The sequence below is a fragment of the Dicentrarchus labrax genome, unplaced genomic scaffold (assembly GCF_905237075.1).
Source record: "Dicentrarchus labrax unplaced genomic scaffold, dlabrax2021, whole genome shotgun sequence".
Taxonomy (NCBI): Eukaryota; Metazoa; Chordata; class Actinopteri; family Moronidae; genus Dicentrarchus; species Dicentrarchus labrax.
Window position 1 is genome coordinate 13,477,507 of NW_026136722.1, and position 23,295 is coordinate 13,500,801.

A 23,295-nucleotide genomic window follows, 5' to 3' on the forward strand; every position below is an offset into this window, starting at 1 on the left:
TCAAGTTGAGGAGAACCACTTGTAAAGAATCATTTACCATTGCTGAGTCTCTGAATAGTTAAGACCCTGTGTGGCTGAAAAAGCTACTTGTCAAGCTGTTACACCATCAGCCTCAGATGTAACAATAACAGGAAATGAAATGAATGTTTCCCAATAAATGTATTTTCTGATTTGCATGTTATGTGTGCTATACCTGTCATTATCACGCTTGTGCCAAAGTACCAAACACAATGTGCAGTGTCTGAACTCTTGACAGCAGCATGCCATCGATATAGACCCACATCACAGCACCCTTCACATTGATTTCAAACTCTGCTTGTCTGGTGTCTTTTGCCCACAATAGCTAAAGTGATCCTTGATTTCTCAAGAACTTTTCCACTCACCACAGAAAGAGGTGATTATAGATTTTTACTGTCTGGGGTCCTGGCCATTGTCAAACTATAAATCTAACCCTCTTGGCAGTTTGTCAGTCTTGTGCACATCGTCTGCTTTCTCTCCAAGGACTCAACATAAGCAGACATTTTGTGTCCTACTGGCTGCGCTCTGCTTCAGTCCCCAGGCCTTTTGCCATTAGGTTAGCAGATTAGAAAAGCAGTTCATCATAACAAAAAAGTGTGTGTGTTTGTGTATGCCAGTATATGTGTGTGCATGGTTGACTGTGTGTTTGTGTTAATATACAGAAATTAATCTATTGTCTCAGAAAGCACCAAGTATTGTGCAGTAGGTGTATTTACATTTTACTGTACCTGTTTGCTATGCATCTCATTACACATTACACCAGCTCCATGTGATATGACATTCATATTTGTGGGATTTCCTGTGTACAAGTAATGTCTGCATGCTGCTTTCTGTGTAAGAAAGAGACTGTTAAACGGAGCATCTTTCTGATGTCGCACATGCACAAACTGTGGACAATGGCAGTGTGCATCTTTGTGGGGTGGAGCAACTCTGAGTGAGCAATTCTGGTAGCACCTTGGGCCGCCAGCGCTGTCTCTGCAATCACGCTCCCATTGAGGGCAGCCTTTCATCTCGGGCCTTTCACGGAAACCTTTCAGACGGAGAAAGAGAAAGATGGAAAGAGGGAGATCAAGGGAGAGAGAGTGCAGAGAAAAGGAGAAGGGAAGTGCTTCTGCAGCCCCAAGCACTCTTCTCCAACCCTGACTGTGAATAAGCATGCCGCTGATGAAGAGTGCAGATGTTGAAAGAATGTATAGTAGTGTGTGTGTGTGTGTGTATGTGGGTGATGAAGAAAACAAGACAGAGCAAGGGGTGCAGTTAGTGAAGCTCACCTATTGTGCGTGTTCACTGTGTAATATGCCAGCCAATATATTTAGGCCTCTGCTATATTCTAACTTCAGTGTGTCTTATAAATATAATCATTGAAGCATGATGTTACCTTGGGAGAATAGTGCTGTACAGTTTCAATACAGTAGATTATTGTACAGTAGATTCAATACAGTAGTATGGTACAGTACTGCGATGCATCACTGAGTTGGCAGTAGTGGTTTTGGCTGAGCTGAGAAAAGCTGTGCAGGTTGAGCGGATGGATAGAGGGTGTTTGTTGGCAGTGCAGGGGGAGGGGATGTTTGGTGAGGACTACCAGGTGTTCATATCTGATGGGCGGGCAGTCGGCCAGGTGTTGGTGTTGGGACGTAGGGATCCTGCCGCCGGAGGTAAGCAGGGATCCATCCCACTTAAAATTCAACGCCAATCACTTCTTTTGAAAAGCTACCTTTTTAAATCTATTGCACCGTTACAGAAGCCTCAATCTGCACCAAGGTTTGCACAGCCTCCAGGTCTGAACTTTGGGCCACTTCTGAAATGGTGGTGTGGAGCTTGGGAAAACTAGGTGCTTTTTTTTTTTTTGGGACAAAAACTTTCATCTTCCTTTGTTTGCCATCATCAGGTTTGTTAGTTTTTGCTTTGTGTAGCATTTATCTAAAACAAACAACTGGCAAGCTTTGTTGCCTCTCATAAATCATTTAGGCCTACTTTGTCAGCCAAGTGGAGCCTGAGAGAACATTTCACACAGTAGTGTGAAACCGTTTTTGCTCTGGGATTCTCTACATTCATACCCCTCTCTGTCTATGTCATTACTGTGTTCTTGTGTGTATGTAAATTTCCTTTGGTCTTTAATGCTCTGGCGGTTTTTCAGTGTGTGCTATGGAGCTCATTTGATGTCCACAAGAATAATTTGAAGGTTGAGTAGGGGCAAACGATGGAGGTTTTGTAGAAATCTGAGCTGTGATTGATCATCGGAGAAGGAATGGGAAAGGGATGTACATCTTCTGTTTCTCTCCTTTCCCTTTTAAAGTCACCGTCTACCTCCCTCCCTTTTAAAGGCCACGATTGTAAAAGCAGGGAGGCTAATTAGCCTTCTCCATCCCATTCAAAATGTTTGAAGACTTTGAAGTGAATAAAAAAAACATGAGTCATTCAGATGCACTGCTTGACAATTGAAAACCGATTGTCAGGCAACTATTGTATCTCCTTCCACTATCTTCCACTAATATTTGTGAAAACTGTCCTAAGAAGGAGGCAGGAGGGAAAGACAAAATATAAGGAACAAATGTTGCTTCCGCTCTGCATCCGGTCTCTTTAGGATATGCACCAGTGTTGATGTCACATTTAAGTATGATCGGAATATATATGTGAATTAAGCTCACTCACAGTGTATTCACGTAGCGAACATCTGCTAGAGTTTTTCACCACTATATTCTGCATAGACAAGGAAATATGATGGTAATGACTTCCACCTCTGCGGCAAGACAATCAAATGCTGTTAATTAGTTCTGGCACTATAGCAATCTCAATCAGCAGAAATGCTCTGCAGCTATGGGCTGTGATGAAAAAAGTCCTGGTGTGTATAAGTGTGTGCACATGTTTGTGTACGTGTGACAGTCCTGATTATTTAGTTAGTTGGTGATCATGACAATTATTAATCATGATTATCAGCCTTGGTGATTTGAGCAGCAGCATTTTGTCCTGCACTTTTAGCAGCTAATATCATATTGAAATTATTTATTTCATTGTAATTATTGTAGTTGATGTGAGTGGATACCCTGAGAGAGGAAACAGAGTTTCTTACATTAACCTGAGTAACCTGCCTGCCACTAAGATGACAGCCCTTTCACAGTGATGTAAAAACCTTAATTTCCATGACAAAGCAATGTTAAGGTGTCAAATGCGGCTGTGGCCTGTTCTCTATGCAACCAGGATTCATTTTCAAAAAGATTTGAGGAGAATTAAGACAACAAATGCCTCAGTTCCCTGTCAGTCATCATCTGTGTGACAGACTGAGAAATGTCTCTTTGTTCGAGAAACAAAGTGAAGCAGGGCAGAGCTAAATGAAAGAGTGATATTTTGCTGCGTTTGACAGCAGAGAAAGAGATTGGGAGACAGTGGGAGGGATGGCAGGAGTGTGCATGATTGAGATAAGCGACAGATAGATGGGGAGCCAGGCAGAAGTCCTCTCCCACACACTGGGATCCCAGAGATACCTCCCACAGAAACGGTGAAGCACACTGCAGTTGCACTGTCACGCAAGGACATATGAAGGACAGAGAGAGGGGGAGAGAGAAAGGGAGAGAGGCTGTACCTCCGCGGCAGAGACCATTCAATCTGAGCAAGAGAGAGAAAAAGACAGACATTTTCCTGTATTGAATGAAATTACTGTAGCTCATGTCCTTCATCACAAAAACCTATTATTCCTAAATTGAAAAGTAATACCATAGTCTTTTTAAAGAAGCGAACAGAAGCATTTTACGCTAGGTTTTAAATATGTTCTACTGTACATAGTGACGGATACTGTGCTTTATAATGGCTCATAAATACAATTTTGTGTGCCACACTACAGGGGATGGACAAAACAATCAAAACTACTAGCACAATATGCATAAACTGAGTAAGAAAGAGAACCTTCCTCTCCTTGAGAACAGATTGAATCCTCAAACAATTCCTTTACTGTACGTGTAGTGGTGTTGGACCTTTCTGCCAGATGGAGAGCATTCAGTTCATGGAGGGATAAAAAAGGTGTGAATCAGTTTAGGAATCTGTTTGATGTTTAGATCTGAAATATACTTTCTAATTGGTATCCTACATGACAATACTTGTCTTTGCAGCTGTGTTTTGTAATTGGGATTCATATGTCTTTCTTTGTCCACCACCTGCATGTTTTTCTCAGATCCAGATGCAATGAGCACTAATCTTCCTCAACACCCACTTTCTCTCTCCCATTTCCTGCATGACTAAAACTCTTAATCCCTGTTAAGTGGCAATGTGATGGTCAGATACTGTATCAGGGTCACTGCTTAAACAAATCTGTCTCTTTCTTACCACTATTTTGATGGGATTACAGTGTCAATTGGTCAATCAGTTGATCAGCAGACAAAATGGTGGACCTCTGCATATGCGTTCCTTACAGCTGAACAAATTGGATGGTGAAATGTCACAGACGAAAAAATGTGCGTTCTATGTGCTAAGCTAACAGTTAGCTACTGAGTTTTGGTGAAGATGGCTGAGAGTGAGTAACCAAAGGCGTATACGATCCGACCGGCTCTCCCTAGCAGAGCAGCAGCTTCTTATCAAATAATTTAGAACATGCTGAAGTCTGTGTATTGTTAATTTACTACAAGGATGGTGCTACAGGCTCAGTTTTGTTTCTTATCTTGATTGTTCTTTCTATTGCTGAGAAATACGTTGGCAAATGTAACCTTCCAGTTGACACATCTCTCCCATTTGTCACTAATATTAATAAAGGATAATAGAAGTAAATCCATCTGCTAATTTTAATTATAGATCATTACAAATACACTGTTTTAAAAGTAGCAAGTCACAGAGAGGAAAAATAAATCATATATAGAAATTTTGATGCATCGAGAACGATAATGGAGATACCGACCCCTAGTATCAATTAAATCTTATCAGTTCCCATCCATATACTTCTATAATCTATTTTCTCCCACCCCCACTATATAGAGCTGAGCCTGATATGTTTTAGCTGTCCTGAAATAGCCACCATACAGATCATAACACCTCTTTATTCACATGGCACCACCCTCAGTTCAAACATTTATTCACCACACTAATGGATCTAAATGTAGTCTGCATTTGCCCAATTTCTGTTCAGTCATTTTCTTTTCTGGTGTGTATGAGCATCAAGCTTTATGGGCCAGCTATAGCGGCCATAGATTTTAGTCTTGTTTATTTGCGTGACTCTTTTTCTTTTTTGGGACTCTTTTGTCCCATCCACGTCTCCACCCATCCTCCTCCCCCAATGCTTTCTCTCATTGCTGCTTTCTCTGCTCCTCTTGCCTTCCTTGGTAACTGTATCTATGCAGAAAGGTGTGGGCAGGGCCACAAGAAATTTGTCTCTGATTGGCACAGAGGTTGGCATTTTTGATCCGGGATTGCATTTGACTACGTACTACAAGGTTCAGATTTTCGCCTGGCACCAGTAAGCAAGTTAGGTGCGTCTCAGTGGCCTTTATTTACAGTTCTACAGTCTGAAGACGTAGACAAGGCTGTGCCCTTGGCTTTGCTCCCTCCTGCTGAACCTCGTCTGGAAGGCGAGCGGTTCTGATAGGGGAGGATGGGTCTCTTGGGTGAAGGGCTGAGCTATCCCCATCACCACACTCAACGTCCTCCTTCTTACCAAGTGAATCTGGGTCAGACCTTGCGTGACAGACAGCCTGCCATTATCACTACTCAGACACACAAAAGGAATAGGCCAAGAGCTGGAAAGTGCTGGGAGGGTGGTAAGGAGGGGTCGATTGAGAGGAAGAGGACAAAGTGCTTTCCTCCTTTTCTCCCTCTGGCAGGGCAACAGGATTGGATGTCCCCCCCATGGGTTTCAGGTCCTGCCTCCCTTTGACACATTCAAACTCACACATCCCTGAAAGTAGAGGGGTAGATGCAGACATGCACACACATAATAAGATCACAGCACTGAGCCAGGGGAGTCAGTAAGGCGATGAGTGTATGATGTCTTGGTTTTCTTTCGGGTTGGACTGTTGGAACGGGGTCTTCTTAGGGTTTAGTAAGTGCAGGCTCTCATTTGTCCGATTCTCACTCTAATAGCCTTGACTTGTAGTGATTCTGTGGTTCACTACACAGGCTGTCATCATCGTGATGTTGAGATGACAAGGGCAGGCACCCCCACTCTATTTCTAGACTGTCAACGATGACAGGGGTCGCACTCAGACCTAGCCTCCTCTCTCCATTTCCCTCAATTCCTTTCCCCTCACCGTTCACATCTTCATTCTTTTTAAATTTCTCAAATCTGTTGCTTTCACATTTACCAATTTCTTTTTTTGATTTCTTCTCCATCTCCATCTTTTCAACCCCGTTAAATGTCTCAACTTTTACCCCTCCCTCTATTTTCCTCGCTCTCTCATTATTAACACTCTGCATTCTCCCTAATTTGTTCCACCAGTCACACTGATGTGCAGTCAGGTAGAGGAGACAAACAAAGCAAATGTCAAGCCATTCCATTGACCTGTGAATTGGTAGTTGATTATACCTAGTTTATGTGTGCCTGGTGAAAACACACACACTCTCACACGTACACAATTTATTGTTGTGTGCTTCCATATTCCTAAGGATGCCCTAATCATGCGCATAAATCTCTTCCGTCCATAGAAAAAGCTTCTCTGCAGCAACCTGGGGATCAGATCTCCTGTTTGATATTCAGTGAGGTGAACAAGCCCATCAGGGTTCAGCAGAGTCCCATGGAGACAAGTGGGGTTTATGGAGACAGATGAGGAATCTGGGCACCAGAGAGGACGATTAACCAGGATAGATGGCAGCATTTGATTGGAGTCCATTAAATTTGACTCGCTGACAGGCCTGATGGCCAAAGGACGATGTACCTTGAAAGCTGCTAGAGTTTTGGTCATGTTAAAGTGTTGTGATAGCAGTAAGGTACAGAAACAAGACCTATTTGGAACATTATTCTGGTTTTATAGGGATTCAAGAGAGTGACAATTCTTTGTGCTCTTATTGTCTGCTTCAAACAGGAAAAAAAAAATCTGTTCTAAATAATGTCTGATTTCTAGGCACAGTGGAGTTCATTTTTAAAGGTTTTCTAGGGCTTTTTCCTGCAAATGATTGCCTCAATTCCAGGTCTAGGCTAAGGCTGAAAGCAGGGTTTTAAGTAAAGTCTGGGAGTTCCTCTTGGATCTGTCAGGCTTAAAGTAATAAATCCACACATCTCCCTTAACAGAGGCCAGGATTACTTGTTCTGTACCCACCTGTTAACAGGGGAGTTTGCTTTGGTTTGCTTTGCTGTTTGGGGATGACAAGTTGGTAGGCTTCAGTTGTGTATCTGTATAAAATAATTTAGTTCACTTTCACAACACTCAAAGATCAAATCATGATCAATACACATGAACTTACTGTATTTGTAGCTGAGATTGTAACTCTGGAAATCTCCTGGGAAACATCAGATCTGACAGAGCCAGAAAAGGTTTCCTAGTTATATCTGTGATGTATATTTTTGTGTGGTTGTGTGTGTGAGTTTTTATGTGTTTATGCATTTGCAAACATGAACTGAATATGTCAGAGATAGTTTTCTTTCCTCCCCCAATGTAAGTGCTACACTGAAAGCTAATGTTTAATGTTTCCTTCGCCAGGATGCTGAATCGGGTTGCACTGATCTGACTTTTCCTTTCCTGGTACTGATTCCAATATCTCATGAGCTCAGTGTGTCTGCCGATACCAACTCCTGATGAAATACTAATGACTATTTTTTTCAACAAATGTAAATGTTGTATACCACACTGCATGGAGCTCATTGGAATTCATTTATGTGAGGTAACAGGAGGTCAGAGATTGCTGTGGAGCTGTGGGTGGTCTGCCATGACTTAATGAATGTAACTAATAGCAAAAACAGTGAATTTTATAATGACATTCATGAAGAAACTGTATTTTTTTAAAGTATGTTTTTGGGGCCATCTTAAGCCGTTACTAAAGACATTGGAGATATAAGGGAGAAACGGATGCAACAAGGATCCCTATCTGGTTTCTGCCAAGTTGCCATTGTAAATAAGAATTTGTCCCTAATGTCTTGCCTGGTTAAATAAAGGTTAAAAAAAAACTCTAACCAGGGACATTGTAGTTCACCGTTTAAACCTGGAACCATAAGCACTTTAACTGGTCGATGTGGACAGCTTGGTTTTCTTGTACATGTTTCTGATGGTGACAGAGGTTGTTGATGGTGAATACAATAAACTTACATAAGGCTAAGCAATGTTCTTTTCATTCAGACTATATAGTTTAATATTTTGTAATCTACAAAAACCATGTCACAAAGAAAATAATCTAAACACAATTCCTTCAGGTATATAACAAATGCCCAACACGGTCTGATTTATGCAATAATGTATCTTATAAACATCTAGTGTTCCAGTGGCGTTATCTCCTTGAGTTACTCTCGCATTGTGTGTGTCCTTGAACACTAACAAACACGTAGAATGCATTTTCTTCCTCATAAAGAATTTGCAGTGGTGATTTTTATCAAGTTTGAAACCTGCTTATTTACTACCTGCTTACGTACAAGCTTGCAGTCTTCTGTATCACTGCATTTGTTGGCGTATTCGTGTGTTTCGTGACATGGTAGCGCTACCGGTTGATCATTAGAATAGTGTAAAACCATTGGCTGGAATGTGTATTGCATCACCTTTGTGCACGTGTATGTGGTGGAACAAGGAAATAACTTGACGGAAATACTAACAATTAGGTGGTGCAGCGCTGTCAGCCCAAGAGTCACTCACAGAGGACGGCAGTAGATGAGATTGTACCACTGTCTGGTTCAAAAGTGGTTTAGCCGACTTTACTGTCGGCTAAACTGAGTATTAACTGGAGCAGAGAGCGCTGGAGCAGCTGCTGCCTCGTTGTCCGGCATCACGCTGCCATCCGTTAACTCTTCTCCTCTTCCATCACAGTTACTTTTGAGGTTTGTGGTCATTATAAAACTTGCTTTATAAAGTTTACAGCCTTCACTGCTGTCGCTCTGTGTACAATAACGCAGCTAAAAAACAAAAGTGCAGAGATTCAACTGACAAAATAACAGTCGACTCAGGGTATTCTCAACTGATGACTCGAATCACTGACTTTTCTGGGACAGCCTTACTAATAATAATATTTAGTTTTTAACCGTCAGTCCTAATGTCCTGTCGAAGCCATGGTAGTGCAATAATATCAAAGACTACGTGAACCTCTAATGTCGCCAATACCGAGTATCTTTCTCAGACTATCTGTAGCCATCAGAGGGCACTGTAAAGGTTGCAGTGATAGAGGCACACCGTTTTCCCAGTGGAAGATGGTTGTGTGTGATTTCGTCCATTTTGGTACAGGAAAAACTGCTGCAATGAAATCTGAAAAACTTTTTGTCGGTTCTTAATTGCAAGCTGCACTCTGCTGCAGTGTGGCTATGCAGATTTCTCTCCCAGATGGCTGTGCTTGCAGGCAGCCACTAGCTCAAGAGACAAACTCTCCGCCCACACTCATGGCTTTCTGTAACAGCAGACCTGACCTGCCACACCAATAACACACACACACACACACACACACACACACACACACACACACACACACACACACACACACACACACACACACACACACACTCCATATATCAGTCAGAGATTCTGTATTGATGGCATTGATTCTGTTTTTCAATGCTATGCCTCTCCTCAACGCATGTGGGTGCACGTAGTTATAGCTGAATATAACTTTTCTCTCCCTAAATACTTAACAAGGATCGCAAATTGAATGCCAAAAAACCTTTTCCATGCCTTCTAAAACAACACAAAGCATTTTCTGATCTGACACCCCTTTCAGCAGGACAGGATTATTTGTCTGTGCCTTCCAAAACTGTTACAAATCACTGTTAGAAATCACAAATCACAATAAATACATTTTATAATGGACAACACAATGGTTGTAGTTTGGTTAGGTTTAGGCGAACAGCGGTCTCCTGTGTTAAAGTCAGATGTTTTTCATCCATACACCCTGAGCTCCCAGATTTAGGTTTGTTGCTCAAAGGCACTTCACCAGGAACAGGTTTGAATCTGCCCAGTCTGTTTGCACTACCTGAGCAATCATTAGTCTCTCCATAGGAACACTATGATACAACCCAGTGCCAGTGTTGACAGTTATTATTAAGCCAATGATTAAGAAATGTGATTAAAGATCTGAATGTTTTACAGCTAATTCAATCATAGATCAGGCTTTGTTGATTAAGATAACAAATTGTGCACAAGATTCAATTAATTTAAAAACGTCTCTCATTTTACTGTGGCCAAATCAGACATTTTTGAACAATAACTACTTTGTTGCCACAGCTTGTTCAAGGGCTATTTATTTCCCTTTATATCCAATGTGTGTTTTAGTGAAACTGACTCATGCTTTGTGGATACACTGCTGTGGGTGGGTTGATGGTTGACACAGAGCCAGGAGTGAAGAGCCCAAATTAAATTTCATCAAGGGCCCCCAGAAGGCTTGGGACTGCCCTGTTGAACAGAGCATAAACCCTTCAATAACCTCCATAAAACACACATTTCTGCCCTCATAGACAAAAAAGGATGAGAAATGCTTCTATATAAAATACACAAGTGGTGGTTCAGTTTTATGCTCCTGTAATTTTGCCTGTTTCGCCACCATTAGACATTTTTCCCCCTTTATTAGCTGGACCTCTCCCTCCCTTGCCCCCCTGTGATAACCTCGATGCTCTCTCATGTGGTATATTTTGACAGATACGGCAGCTCATTACTGCTGATATTTTAACTTGCTGTTTGATACAAATGTCTCTAACAGCAGCCAATTACAGAGCCAATTAGTGGTTTCATTAGTGATACAGTCTTTTTCTCTGCGCACAGATTATCCAAGTCAACATCTGCATGGACAAAGACTGAAGAGAAACTTCACTTTTACAATGTGAAGCTGTCTTTTGGTACCTTATTGTCAGCAAAACCTCTTTTTTTTTCTTCTTACAAGGACGTCAGGATTTGCACTGATAAGGTTGAGTAGAACAGTTAAGAAGCTGCTCGCTGAAGCCGGAAAGCCTCTTAAATAGAAAGCGCTCATAATTTGCCACTCTGGAAATATTAATACTATAATGCAGCACATAAATATCAGAGTGTAGGCTAAAGCAAGGATGAATGTGTTTAAGTAGGACATTATAAGAGCGGTGAGGTGGATGGAAGGTAACATAGAAGGACAGATTTCAGACATACAGTATGGGGGAGCAAGTGAACATATACACACTTTCATGAACCCTCCCCTTCCCTTTTCAGAGTAGTTAAAATTCCTGTCGTCATAGCAGCAGTTTGATGTAGTGGCCCTCTCCTGAAAGTGATGGCTGCCAGAGCATAGGGCAGAATGTTAAGAACCAAAGTACCACAAATTAACAGCTGAAAAGAGGGAGTGACAGAGTGTACCCGTGACGGTGATGGAGCCCACAGTGCAGTACTGCGTAGCCAATAGCCGATCGATATGTCACACAGTGCTGTCCAGCTTCCCATTGAAAGAGCCGGTCTACTCCCTTTGGACCTCCTTCAGACCTGACTGAGTCTTTGTGATCTCCAGTGCTGAATGCTAATTTGTTCCCTGTGCCAGGGGCTCATGTACACTGTCACACAGTCTCTAAAAAGCTGTTTAGGACGTCACAGGATGCTGCACTCTCTTAACCTCATTGATGCTAATTTGGAAGTGTTTTTAGTCCTTTGTGCAACAAAATCTACATACTTAATAATCTTTAATGCATATTTGGGACTTAATGCAGGATTTGTGACAAATATGGATAATTCAACTTTCAGTAAACTGCAAAGAGAAGTTTGGTCTTATATATGCTGTAGGAAACACAGTGACTGCAGGCTCTATCTGGGCAACCATTCCCTATTGATGCATTTAGCTGGTTTTTGAAGGATGAAGACTGGCCTTGTCCTCTTCATAGAACTGGGCGGTCATCAGGGACTGAGGATTGATGGATAGACCTTGAGAGGGCAGCTTCACAGAACTGCTGACGTAGTACAGCAACATGATTAATGTAAAGCCCTGTCTATATTTGGAAGCCTACGTAACAATGGTGGAATAAAGTTCTTTTCTATGGGGCTTTTAAAGCTCCATTTTCTTAATGCAGCCTATTTATTGCTCATTTTGGTTCAAATAATAACATCCCCAGATTTATTAGTATTTATTTTACACTTAAAAACCAGCACACACTTAATAAAGAAATCACTTATACAAAACTCTGTGAAAGTTGTAGTTTAAAAATGCCATTTGCAGTGCAAACATCCTCTAGTTTAACAGTTTGTTTTTAACTTACTTAAAGCAACTCTGGTGCATAATCAGAAGCTCATTTGTATTTTCTCCCCCCTTTTCTCCTTCTATTAGTGGAGACTTTTTCAGCGCTGCAGGAGGATCTCTTTTATTGTAAATTGTGGTAGTGGTGAGTCATTGCAATAAGAAACTTGGAACAAATTATGGTTGTGTGGAGACTAAAAAAAGGGAGTCAAATAAGTTAAATTGTGCTCATTTGAAAAAGTCTGTGTTTTGGGTGAAAGTTTGTAAAAACTGAAATCAATCAGCCTCCAAGTACAGTATGGTTACAGATTTTGTTTTATGTGTCAGTGTAGGTTTAGTTTCCCTCTATTCACTCTGCTGCAGAACATCATGATAGGTCTGTAGTGTCTCTTCTGAAGACTGTCAGAACCAGAGCTTCTTTTAAAATGACAAACTGAAGCAAACAGGGATAATCTAAGGCTGACTCTTAATGATCCAGGATCAAATAATGTGCTTTGGTTGTCAATCTATAAATGGTATTAGCACATTGCATTTTTCAAAATCTTCTAACAGCTGCTGTTTGCTTGCCTTGCAAAGAATGGTTCATGAGGCTAGGATATGGTAATAAACAAAAATCAAGACCTTTTTACCCTTAATATAAGAGTGAGCAATGACAAGCAGCCTTTGGATCCTTCATTTGCTTTGGTATGTGCTGTTATAGAAGCCCTTAGTTAAGTGAGAGGAAAAGCTGTCTGGAATTTCCCACTGTGAGAGCAGAATAAACAGACAGCACTGTGATTCACTTGCCGTCTTACATTGTAGCATTTTAAAACACTAACGTCCCAACATGGCTCTGCTGTCTGTTTTGGATTCCTGGCGGACTGATCACATTTAATGTTAATGTTACTCTGCAGCACTCTTAACTGATAGAGAAACTCACCCACTCAGCGACAAACACTGACTGATGCGCATTCAACACCCAGCCTGGAAAAATCTGAAATACAAAAGGTTTAAAAAGTTGGTCTCATCACTAGCCTCTCAGTGTGGCTGACTCATTGATGCCATGTCTGACTCGGGTCGTTTGTCACGAGGTGCAGCAGCAGGGGCTGTGGGGCTCCTGATCACATAAAACTGAGTTATAGCACCCCCAATAACATTGGATTACTGCGGTGTGGGCCACAGTACAGTCAACAACACCTCTGAGGGATCCTCTGAGTAGGGTAGATACAACACCTTGATGCTGTCAGGGATGAGGAGAAATAAAAAACAGATTAGTGGAAAACCTAGAAGAGGGACAAAGTCATTGAGAGAATAGGATACCAGAAACAAAAGAAGTAAGTGCTGACATAGAGGAGTCCTCGGTTTAAGAGTGTAGCATAGTGCAAAGGGCCATACCCAAGGCCAAATGTGTGTGTATGTGGATAGTTGAGTGTATGTGTGAAAATCTCAGTGAATGTTTTTCAGGGTCGCTGATTCATTCTTGAGGTCTGCCTCCAGCTGTGGATCAAAGGAAGGCAAAAGTCTGGAAACACATTTTAGAGTTTCTTCAGATTTTGTGTGCTGCCTTCACTCCATGTCAGCTCACCCAGAGATGGGTTGAGCTACAGTATTTCTACACCGCTCACATTACGAACTACCCGGGTGCAGACTTAAGGTCAAGCCTTCTATTGCAGAAATAGTTGACGAAAAAGGTTTCTGAAGTAGTAGTGAAGAAGCTTTTGTTTCTTGACTTTTTTGTGAAGAAGGAAAAACGATTTGCCTTTTATCATTTGTCTCAGTACAGACCTTTCTGTCTCCACGACTCACATCCATTCTGAGTGCATCAGAGAAATTACCTAAACGATACTCGAGTGTCCTTAAATGAGGCAATCTGGACAGCCCTGCCTATCCATTACTGTTAGCATCATGATTAGCTCGCAGCCATTTACTCAGCAAATCCATCCATCCTCTCTCCTGCCTCTCTTAACTCTCTTTCCCGTTGCACTTCTGTCAAGCGCTTCCTCCATTTTGTCAGTGTCTGCATTTTCTAAGACCAGTTCTTATCGGCTCAACGTTTTCTTCGGGCTTTCTCTTATCTGTGGCGTAGCACGGCCTGGCGGGGTAGAGAGTTGTGCTGTGTGGCCAAGGCAGGGTATAATGAGGCAGGTGCTTCTTTCTCAGCCTCTCTCTCACACAGAGATACTAGCTTTATCCCTCCTCCACCAACTCCGTATCTCTGTGTGGGACAGACTGTTTACTTGCAGTGTCAAAATAAGATCTGGCCCAAAAGGTCACACTTGTTTTTACTGTGTTGTCATTACAGTCTATCTCTCCCTCCCTCACTCTCCCTCACTGTCTCATCTCTGGATGCCCCAGTTGGAGACAGTGGCACAGAGGTTGTTGAACCGGAACAAGGCAGCGTTAATTAGCAGCAGTGTGGGAGCAATTTAAGGAATCACGCAGAGCTCCTCCTACTTAGCCCATAGCTAGACACCAATCAACCTCACCCACTCCCCATAGGTACCTCATCTCATTTTTGCCTCCCATGACCAGCCTACTGATGCTGCCTTCTCCTTGTCCCTGGATTTCAGATGCTGTCTCATCGGCAATTTAGTCTGAATCTTTTAGTGGTTTGTCTACATATTAGTAATATGAATGCATTTAACAAACTGTAGAGACTTTTCCTTCTTATTTTACTTACTCTGTGTATCAAAATGAATATCATTATTTGAAATGATACCCAATACGTGTGAACAAGGATCCTTTTTTTTATTATATTTTTTGGGCTTTATTTTATAGTGCAGCTGAATAATACAGGAATGGGGGAGAGAGAGAGCGGGCAACATGCAGCAAAGGACCACAGGCTGGATTGGAAGCCTGGAGTCAGGACTCAGTCTTAGTACATGGTGAGCTACTGGGGTGCCCCAAGGATTTTATTCACATTGCCTACTCCTACATGCAGAGGGGAATGAAAGATAAAATGCTTATCCAGTGTGAAGCATTAAAATATCAAGCAAACCCTTTGAGGGCAGTGAAGTTTGAAGTTTATTTATTTAAAAAAGTAACAATGCACATTAATTAACACAAGGACTGAAGTCCACTATATAATTGTGTCAGATTTAACCATACAGGCTAATTTTTGATTTCACTGATTTCTTTGAGGCCCACGTAAGTCAAAAAAGTGTATATTGTTTTCTGTTGGTTCACACCTGCAATTTGATCAGAAAGGTTCTGGATAACATGCTGTGTAGTAAATCAACAGTTGCAAAGCAGACCAGTGGGGATAGGAGGACAGGCGACATTTTAACTCAGATTCAGACTTACAAAAACAAACCCAGTGTGAAAATTTAGGGTTGTGCATAGAATGATTCAAAACGAGCCACTGAGTAGCTTTTCTACATCATGTATGATGGAGGTATTGTGTAGCTTTATAGGAAAGAAAGCACAGGTTCGCTGGCACCCTCATACAATACAAATGGTACAGCATTTTCCAGGACAAAAACACTTTCAGGCAGAGAGGAAATGTAAGAGGAATATGCTTCACGCAGAGGCAAAATGGTGGGGAAGAAAACAATTGGAGAGAGATAGATAGAAATGGAAAGATGCAAGACTGTGATAAGCAGTGCTGTACTTAAGAGCTGAGACATAGTAAGCATGGAGAGGAAGGCGGGTGGGACAGAAGGAGGGAGAAAGGGATGGTGGAAAGGGCGGAGAGCTGAATAAACATGGGGATGATTGAATGTGATGGAGAGTGGCGGAGACAGAGCCTGTTTTCCAGATGCCTCGCTCTAAAGATAAAGGGAAAGAAGGGGGAGTGGTCCTCTCCAGGGAAATGCTCAGAGGAAGGGGAAGAGGATGTGGGGAATAGGAAGAGGGGGCAAACAGGGGGCAAGTGGAGTTCTCTGATAATACAGGCAGCACAGAGCAGGACAGGGTGTTAAACAGCAGCAAAGAGACGGACAATATATTGTACCCTTTGTTCCATAACCAATTATGGCCTGTAATGGCCAAATCATTTATTTGCTGATAGAGCATAATTGCACGTCAGAGAGTTTGACTAGTGGTAACTGAGCTAATAAATCTCAGATGATTTACTGCAACCACACAGGCACGCACACACACAGTGGATCATTTAGTGTACACAAAAAGAACGGCGTGTTATCCCATCTACTTGCCGAATCGCAATTCCCTCTCTACTGGAACATTAAGTAAACCTGCAGAGATGCTAATGCAATTACTGCACGCTTGCTCTGTACACAAATCAGAATAATTAAAAGGTCAAAGAGGACACAGTAAGCCATTAATATCTCATCTGTATGTATTTGTAAGTGCTAAATTGCTTGGTGGGTAGAGGGTTGTTTTTCAAAGGTAGAGGATACGCTGTTTTGTTTGCTTGTTGTTTACTTGTCCTTGTGAGGCATAAGCGCACTGTGTTGGCTTAACAACATGCTTTCTGTGTCACTTATCCACAAACATAGAGGGTGTGCACCCAAACATGTATATCCTACATGACACATACATGTGCGCTAGCTGATATGGAGTATACTGGGGTGTGTGTGTGTGTGTGTGTGTGTGTGTGTGCCTGCATGTGTGTGAACTCTGTGGAGTAAAGCTGCATGTTCAGCAGTTGTCGAGCCCTATGTGGCCATTGTTAACCTTGCACCGCTCAGCAGGTGCTGCTCTGCATAGGGTAAGATATCTGTGGGTGTCATTCCACTGCTCCTCAGTCTACTGTACAGTGAAAGTGGCCTTTGTCTCACAATCTCATACACTGAGGCTATAGTTAGACTGCAGCTAATGACAGTTTTTTTTTTTGATGACAGTGAAAAAATGTGTTGTAGTTGTTCAGAGGAGGGACAGTGAGTTCTTAGAAGTTGGGAGTGATCCTCTTTATCATTTTTACATGAACTTGCATCTGCTCCATGTTAGAGCTACCCTGTGGAGTTTTAGACCACTAATAGTGCTATGAAGCAATGTTTGGTGAGCAAGTGGATCCTTGTTTTGGTTTTGTCGTGCATGTGTAGGCAAGCAACACAATACACAGTTGTGTCATCTGTTTCCTACTACTATAACTACTGATCAACAGTCACTGGTGATAACATGTAAAAAAAAATAAAAATAAAATAATAAGTAATGGGTGATGATTTAAACAATGCATGATTTAAAAATCAGCTTTGCAAATGTTTATGTAACAGGCATCAATGATACACATGATCTGTCTTGGTGATTAACACTGAATATAAACACAAGTTTTCCACAGGGCACCTTAATGTACAGTAGAAGTCATTTTATTTAATTGCTTATGTGTGATCATAATAAGCTAAAGCTAGCTAATTTGTTAATGCATTTTAGATTTTACACTTGTACAGTGTTAGCTGATCAACGTTGTAACACTGTACTGAACATAATTTGAATATACTGGAAGATTTTGAAATAGTATATCTGAGAAATGTGTTATGCTGTGATTACTGGCAACAAGTCACAGTTGGGTTTCACAGAGAAACATACACACACACACACACACACTCACTTAAAGCAGATTGTTTCTCACTGCAGAGATTCGTTCCCTGCAATTCTTTCGGTAGGGAGTCTTCACCTTGAGGGCTGCCTTGACCTCTTGCTGATTTTTATGAAGAATGTGGACTGAATTTTACATGTTAATTAAAGATCATTGCCATCTCAGCGCAGCAAAATGCAAAGCCTTTGCCTTTATACACATCTGATTTTAACCATGGTTGTTGGTCAACGTGGTTTCTGAGCTTTGCTGAGTGTTGACACGGACCTAAGCCCAGGCCCACAGGTGTTAATTACCGCACCACTCCTCTCGACTCCCAAGCCTGTGATTGGCTATCGTTATCTGAGCAAGGAAGCACCCTGGGGGTTGTGTGTGTATATGCATCGCTTTGATGGGGCCCTTTTTATTAGAGGGGATCGAGATGCAGAGATTGACAATCTTTACTATTCCTGTGGGCTGCATGGAGTTAGCGCTGTTGTTATAGATTTTGGAGATGGATGGAAATTAAATTTAAAGACTCTTTCTCAGGTTACGTCGAGAGACCAAAGAAAAGGGAGGGAGAAGTGGAGGCAGATGGTGGAGAAAGGGGGAGGAGGGGAGGATGGTGAGTGGAGGACTGGGGGAAGCGGGCAGGGAGCGGAGGTGTTGCCGGGGTGACAGGAGAGAAGGATGAAGTGGGACGTGCCAGTGGAGCGTCAGTAATCTGCTGCTCTGGCTGGCTGACATGACAGTCAAACACACACACACACACACACACACACACATCCACACACACACACACACACACACAGACACACACAAACACACACATGCACGCACACACTCTCCTGCTCAATCTTTGGCCCCCAGCGCACAACCAGTGTACACAGGTCTGCAGTCAGTGTCTGCAGGAGGTGGCCACTCTGCAAAGTGTTTTAGGGCCACAGTGAGCCATGTTTTTTCCTGCTGCCCTGCTAGCTTGGCACGACCACTCAGATGGACATAATGAGGGAAATGGAGAGAGAGAGGTGGAGAGAGAGAGCCAGCAAGACAGACAGCCAGGGACACACAATCAGAAAGAGAGAAAAGAGACAATGTTCAGAACTGGCAGCCTGACTTCTCTCTCGCTCTCACTCTCTCGCTTTCTGTATCTCTCTCCCTCGCTGTGTTTCTTCTGATACTCCTCCTCTCTCCCACCTCTTTCACAATCCCTTTTGTCCCTCCCTGCCTTCCCTCTCTTTGATTTAGTATTTATTTTTTACACAAAGCCAGTGTCCCAGTGAGCTGGTAACGGCTAGGGATGACTTTGGAGATGGGTGGAGGGATGGAGTGACCTAGACGAAAAAAGAGGGATAGAGGGCAGAAAGGAGCACGGATGGAGAATGCTGGGAAACCCTCAGGTGGGCGCTTGGAGTGGTCCCTTCTCCCCTTGTCCCTCTTTTGTATGTCCCAGTACTGTTTGTTTTTGTCTCTATTTTCTATGTCCATCCCCCTTATCACTTTGTTTTTAAGGCATCCTTTTTAAGTTGGTGCATTTGCTTGGATGCTTGTGGTATTTAATCTTGATAACCTGCTGCATTGAGGGACTCTCTGCATGTTTGTTTGTGTATTTGTGTGATTGTGGTTGTTGTCATGAGAGTCACGTAGCTCTGCTGTCTGCTTCTGCCTGCCTCCTGTATGTTCAAAGGCTGTGGAGCTCGGTGGCTCCTCCAGGACTCAAGCTGCTGCTGCCGCTGCCTCATTCGTGACAGGCTTCTTCACAAACTCTGTCATGGCTCCCCATGTACCCTTTGGGACTTTTTAAGTCATTTGTAGCCAGTCAGTTTTAGTTCACTTGATTTCTATTGTTGCTGCTTCTGCTGCCACGCTGATTCATATTTGCATGTTTGCGAGAGCGAAACAGTGTTTGTCGCTGTTGAAGCTTATTTGGATTCTCTGCGAGGGCTCCTGCTGTCCCTTGTATATCGAACATGTCTGTTTCCAAGGAGATGTCAGCATGGCAAAGTAAAAGCCCTCAGTCAGTCATTGTTGCCACTCCCTTTTCCAAGTATGCCTCATTCTCATTTCCCTGTCCCTCTGCTGTCTGCTCATATTTAGTAACAGTGTATGATCTGGGGAAACTAGTTGGATGATGTTAGCAGCACAGCTGGGCCAGCTAAACTGGTTATTCTTCATAATTATACCACTCTAATGACCTCAGTGACAGCACCTCAGTGTGTGTGTGTGTGTGTGTGTGTGTGTGTGTGTGTGTGTGTGTGAGTGAGTGTGATGTCAGGTGACCATGATGCTTACAGAGCGACAAGGACACTGATGACGATTGGGATTTCTCTCGTTAGATATTCCTTCATGATAACCTTAAATGAAGAGTGCAGTGGTGAGATGCTAGCACACCGCCTTTACCCTCCGACACAGCAAAATGACAGAAATGGGTGTGTGTATGGGTGGTTTTGTGTGTGCCTGTGTGTTGGAGTTCTCATTAGCCCACAGTGTTTTGAGTCAATAGAGGCCAACACCTCTCCTCCCCTCTTTTGTCTTTTTCTTCAGAGCACTGAATCGTAAATTAGGATGTGCACACGTGTGTGTATGTAGTGTGTATATGTGTGCATCTGCGTGTGTATATATATTTCAAGTGTGCATCTATCAGTGTGTATGAAGCCTGTGCAGTGAGCCTTGATTTACTACTTGGCCTTCTCTTGCTCTCTTGGATTGTTGCTTCTCTAGAAGAATCTTTTCCCCCCGTTAATTAGTCAAGTGAACCTCAAGAGTTTAAACCATTATTTATTCATCATGCCCTCAGTTCGATCTCATCACTGAACAGGGAGTTAATGTGTGTGTGTGTGTGTGTGTGTGTGTGTGTGTGTGTGTGTGTGTGTGTGTGTGTGTGCGTGTGCGTGCGCGCACGCGTGTTTATGCGTGTGCGTGTGCGTGTGTGTGTGCGTGTGTGTGTGTGCATGTAAGATCAATGCCAGGAGGTTGCTGGGTTCACAGAGTCAGACCATATAACACACACACACACACAGAGGTGTACACTTTTAGCAAACCAGGGGCTTCAGAGATTAAAATGAGGAAAACTCTCCCTGCATAAATTACTTTCCTCTTCTTCTTCTGCCACCTCTTCTACACACACCTACACTCCGTTGTCTTCATCAATGGTGTTTAAACGATTCAAGACAGCTAGAGAATAAGCAGTCAGGAGATCAAAAATAAGCAGTTGTTTGTGCTGGGATTTTCTACGTATGTGGAGTAGATGCATATATGCTTTGTGATGGATCATAGACAATATGCAGGTGTAGGTGTGTGTGTGACAGAGAAAGCTTCTGGGGCTTATCTTACTTCACCACTATGTCCCTACCTACTTTCAGTACATATGTACATATGTCCGTTTTTTATTCTTATTTTTTTTACAGCGAAATTACTTTTTAGTTTAGTCTATAAACTGTCAGATATTCAGAAATCTATGAGGTTAAAGGAGCAGCAGACAGTGAGTGTTTGGGATTTCTTCCTTGATAAGTGACACTTTCGATAAATTAATTTTCTGAATGACTGTTTTTTGTGTGGTAACAAGGATTTGCTTTAAAAGATGCATCTTTGCTCGGCCTCGCTTTTCTCTAGGCGAGGGTTGAACTCGAAAATCCAGATCCGCACTGTTTGTCACTACCATGGAGAAGAGGAGCGAGATGTGAGGGTGAAATTGGCCGTGAAGAGAGAGGAGAGGGGAGATGATGAAGGGCTGTGGCAGTATATCTGAGAGTTCCATCTTACCCTCAAAGTGATGTTTCCCTTTGATATATTTTCTTTTTCCTGGGCAGTCACATTGACACGTCACGAACAGTCGACCTCTGGCATTAGCTCTCTGTGGGGATGTGTTCTTACCACAAGTGTTCAGGCTGTATTTCAAATCTATCAGCAATTGCAGTTTTCTTGAAAATTTGTTTTACTTTCACTACTTGGAAAATGTGATGCCTGATCTTATTATTGAATGCTCCAGAGACAAAATAACATTAACAAAGTCATTCAGTTTAAATTATAACATAAATTAATACTGTGAAGTAGTGATGATGACTTTTAATCTATTTATAGCAACACTAATGCTTATTCAGCATCCTTTTGCCATTCCTTCACAAGGTGAACAGAGGTCAACTTTAGTTAGAGAGCATGACTGAAGCTGGTAGTGACTGTCTTGCTCAAAGGCACTTCATTTGCCAATAGTGGTGCTTGAAAGGATAGACCTCACTATTTTATAAGAAAACTTTGTGTCCATGAACTTAAAAAAGCATCTAAATCTCAATCTCTACTGTCTAAGACACCTCAAAGCAAGTTTTGCTAAAACCTTTGATTCTGAAAATAATCCCATATGATCTATATGAGGCTCAATAATGAAGAGTGAGCTGGACTTTCATCTTCAGAATAACAACAAAACACACAAATCCCCAAATGTTTTCAAATCAACAAAATACAGTACTCCTTTGAAGACTCAAAAATACAATACTTATATATATTAATTGTTCCTTAGTTCAATGACAAAATAACTCATCCAAGTTCTCCTTAATGTCTTTACAATCTGAATCATGTCTTTCCGTCCAGTATTTATGAAATATGGGGACTAGTTATAGTTATCTCTTAGTAATCTCTTTGGGAAGACTAGACAAATAGAAATGGAGAGTGTGCCAATGGCTGTCCCTTTCATAAGTCTCTGTAGCACTGATGATCAATGTTGTGCAAGTTCACACTTAACAAGAGCTAGCTCAAAGTTCAGTTCACACATTAAAATGAAGTAGTTTACGTTTACTGTCCTAAGAAATTATTAGTTATTGGTTCATGGGGCACCAGCTCTACCAGGTGTGCTGTCAGGGTGCCCCGTCACTGGTGTTTTAATATATGGAAAATTGTTGATTTCCATATAGATTATGTCACTGACTTTACCTGGGGGAAATCACATATCACAAGACTAGGTGGCAGTGCTGACTGAGAGTACTAGAAAGAATCATTAAACCAGTCATTAGTAATGATCAGTCAGTTTAAAGCAGCTTTGGGTTTGCCGATGACTTCAGGTCATGATTAGGCTGTGGCTCTCAGCCACCTTCATTCATTCCCTACATTCAGTGACAGCTTTATGTCCCAATGATCCACAGTGTGGCGGGGAGAAAGGGCCTTGCTGAGGTCAGCGGTTGGGGGTACCTGGGGGACATAGGTTTTGGATGATCTGCGCTCATGCTTGGAGTGACTGGATTTGTGGAGCTTGAAATAGTTTGTGTGGCAGGAGGTGGTGGTAGGGGGGTGACATGAGGGCAGAGCTGTAGCTAGAGGCGCCATCTACAGACAGAGAAAATGGAGCATTTGTGCACATCTGCTCCAACTGGCCAGAGGGTGAGAGGAACAGCAGGTCAGAAACAGGATATAACCAGATGTCAGCTGGAGATGAGAGTGGTGAGGGAGATTTTTTTTCTAATTAAAGACAGTGAGTTTGTCACATTTTTTAGGGCTGTAAGGAAGGGCTGTAAATAAGAGCAGAGCAAGTCTAAGAGACAAAGAAGTTGGAG

General features: G+C 42.2%; 1 protein-coding gene across 12 annotated transcripts in view; it reads left to right on the forward strand.

Annotated features, from left to right (window-relative positions):
• Nucleotides 1-23,295, forward strand: part of srcin1a (SRC kinase signaling inhibitor 1a) — a 101,448-nt gene that overhangs the window by 16,782 nt on the left and 61,371 nt on the right. For 9 of the 12 annotated variants that reach the window (XM_051387162.1, XM_051387164.1, XM_051387171.1 and 6 more), the window contains exon 1: nt 1,582-1,673. The exons of 2 other annotated variants lie outside the window; for them this stretch is intronic. In XM_051387162.1, the coding sequence (XP_051243122.1) occupies nt 1,583-1,673 (91 nt within the window). In that variant the 5' untranslated portion in view covers nt 1,582. Of the gene's footprint in view, nt 1-1,581; nt 1,674-19,115; nt 19,156-23,295 lie in introns of those variants that run through there. One more of the 12 variants, XM_051387165.1, reaches the window with a different exon arrangement.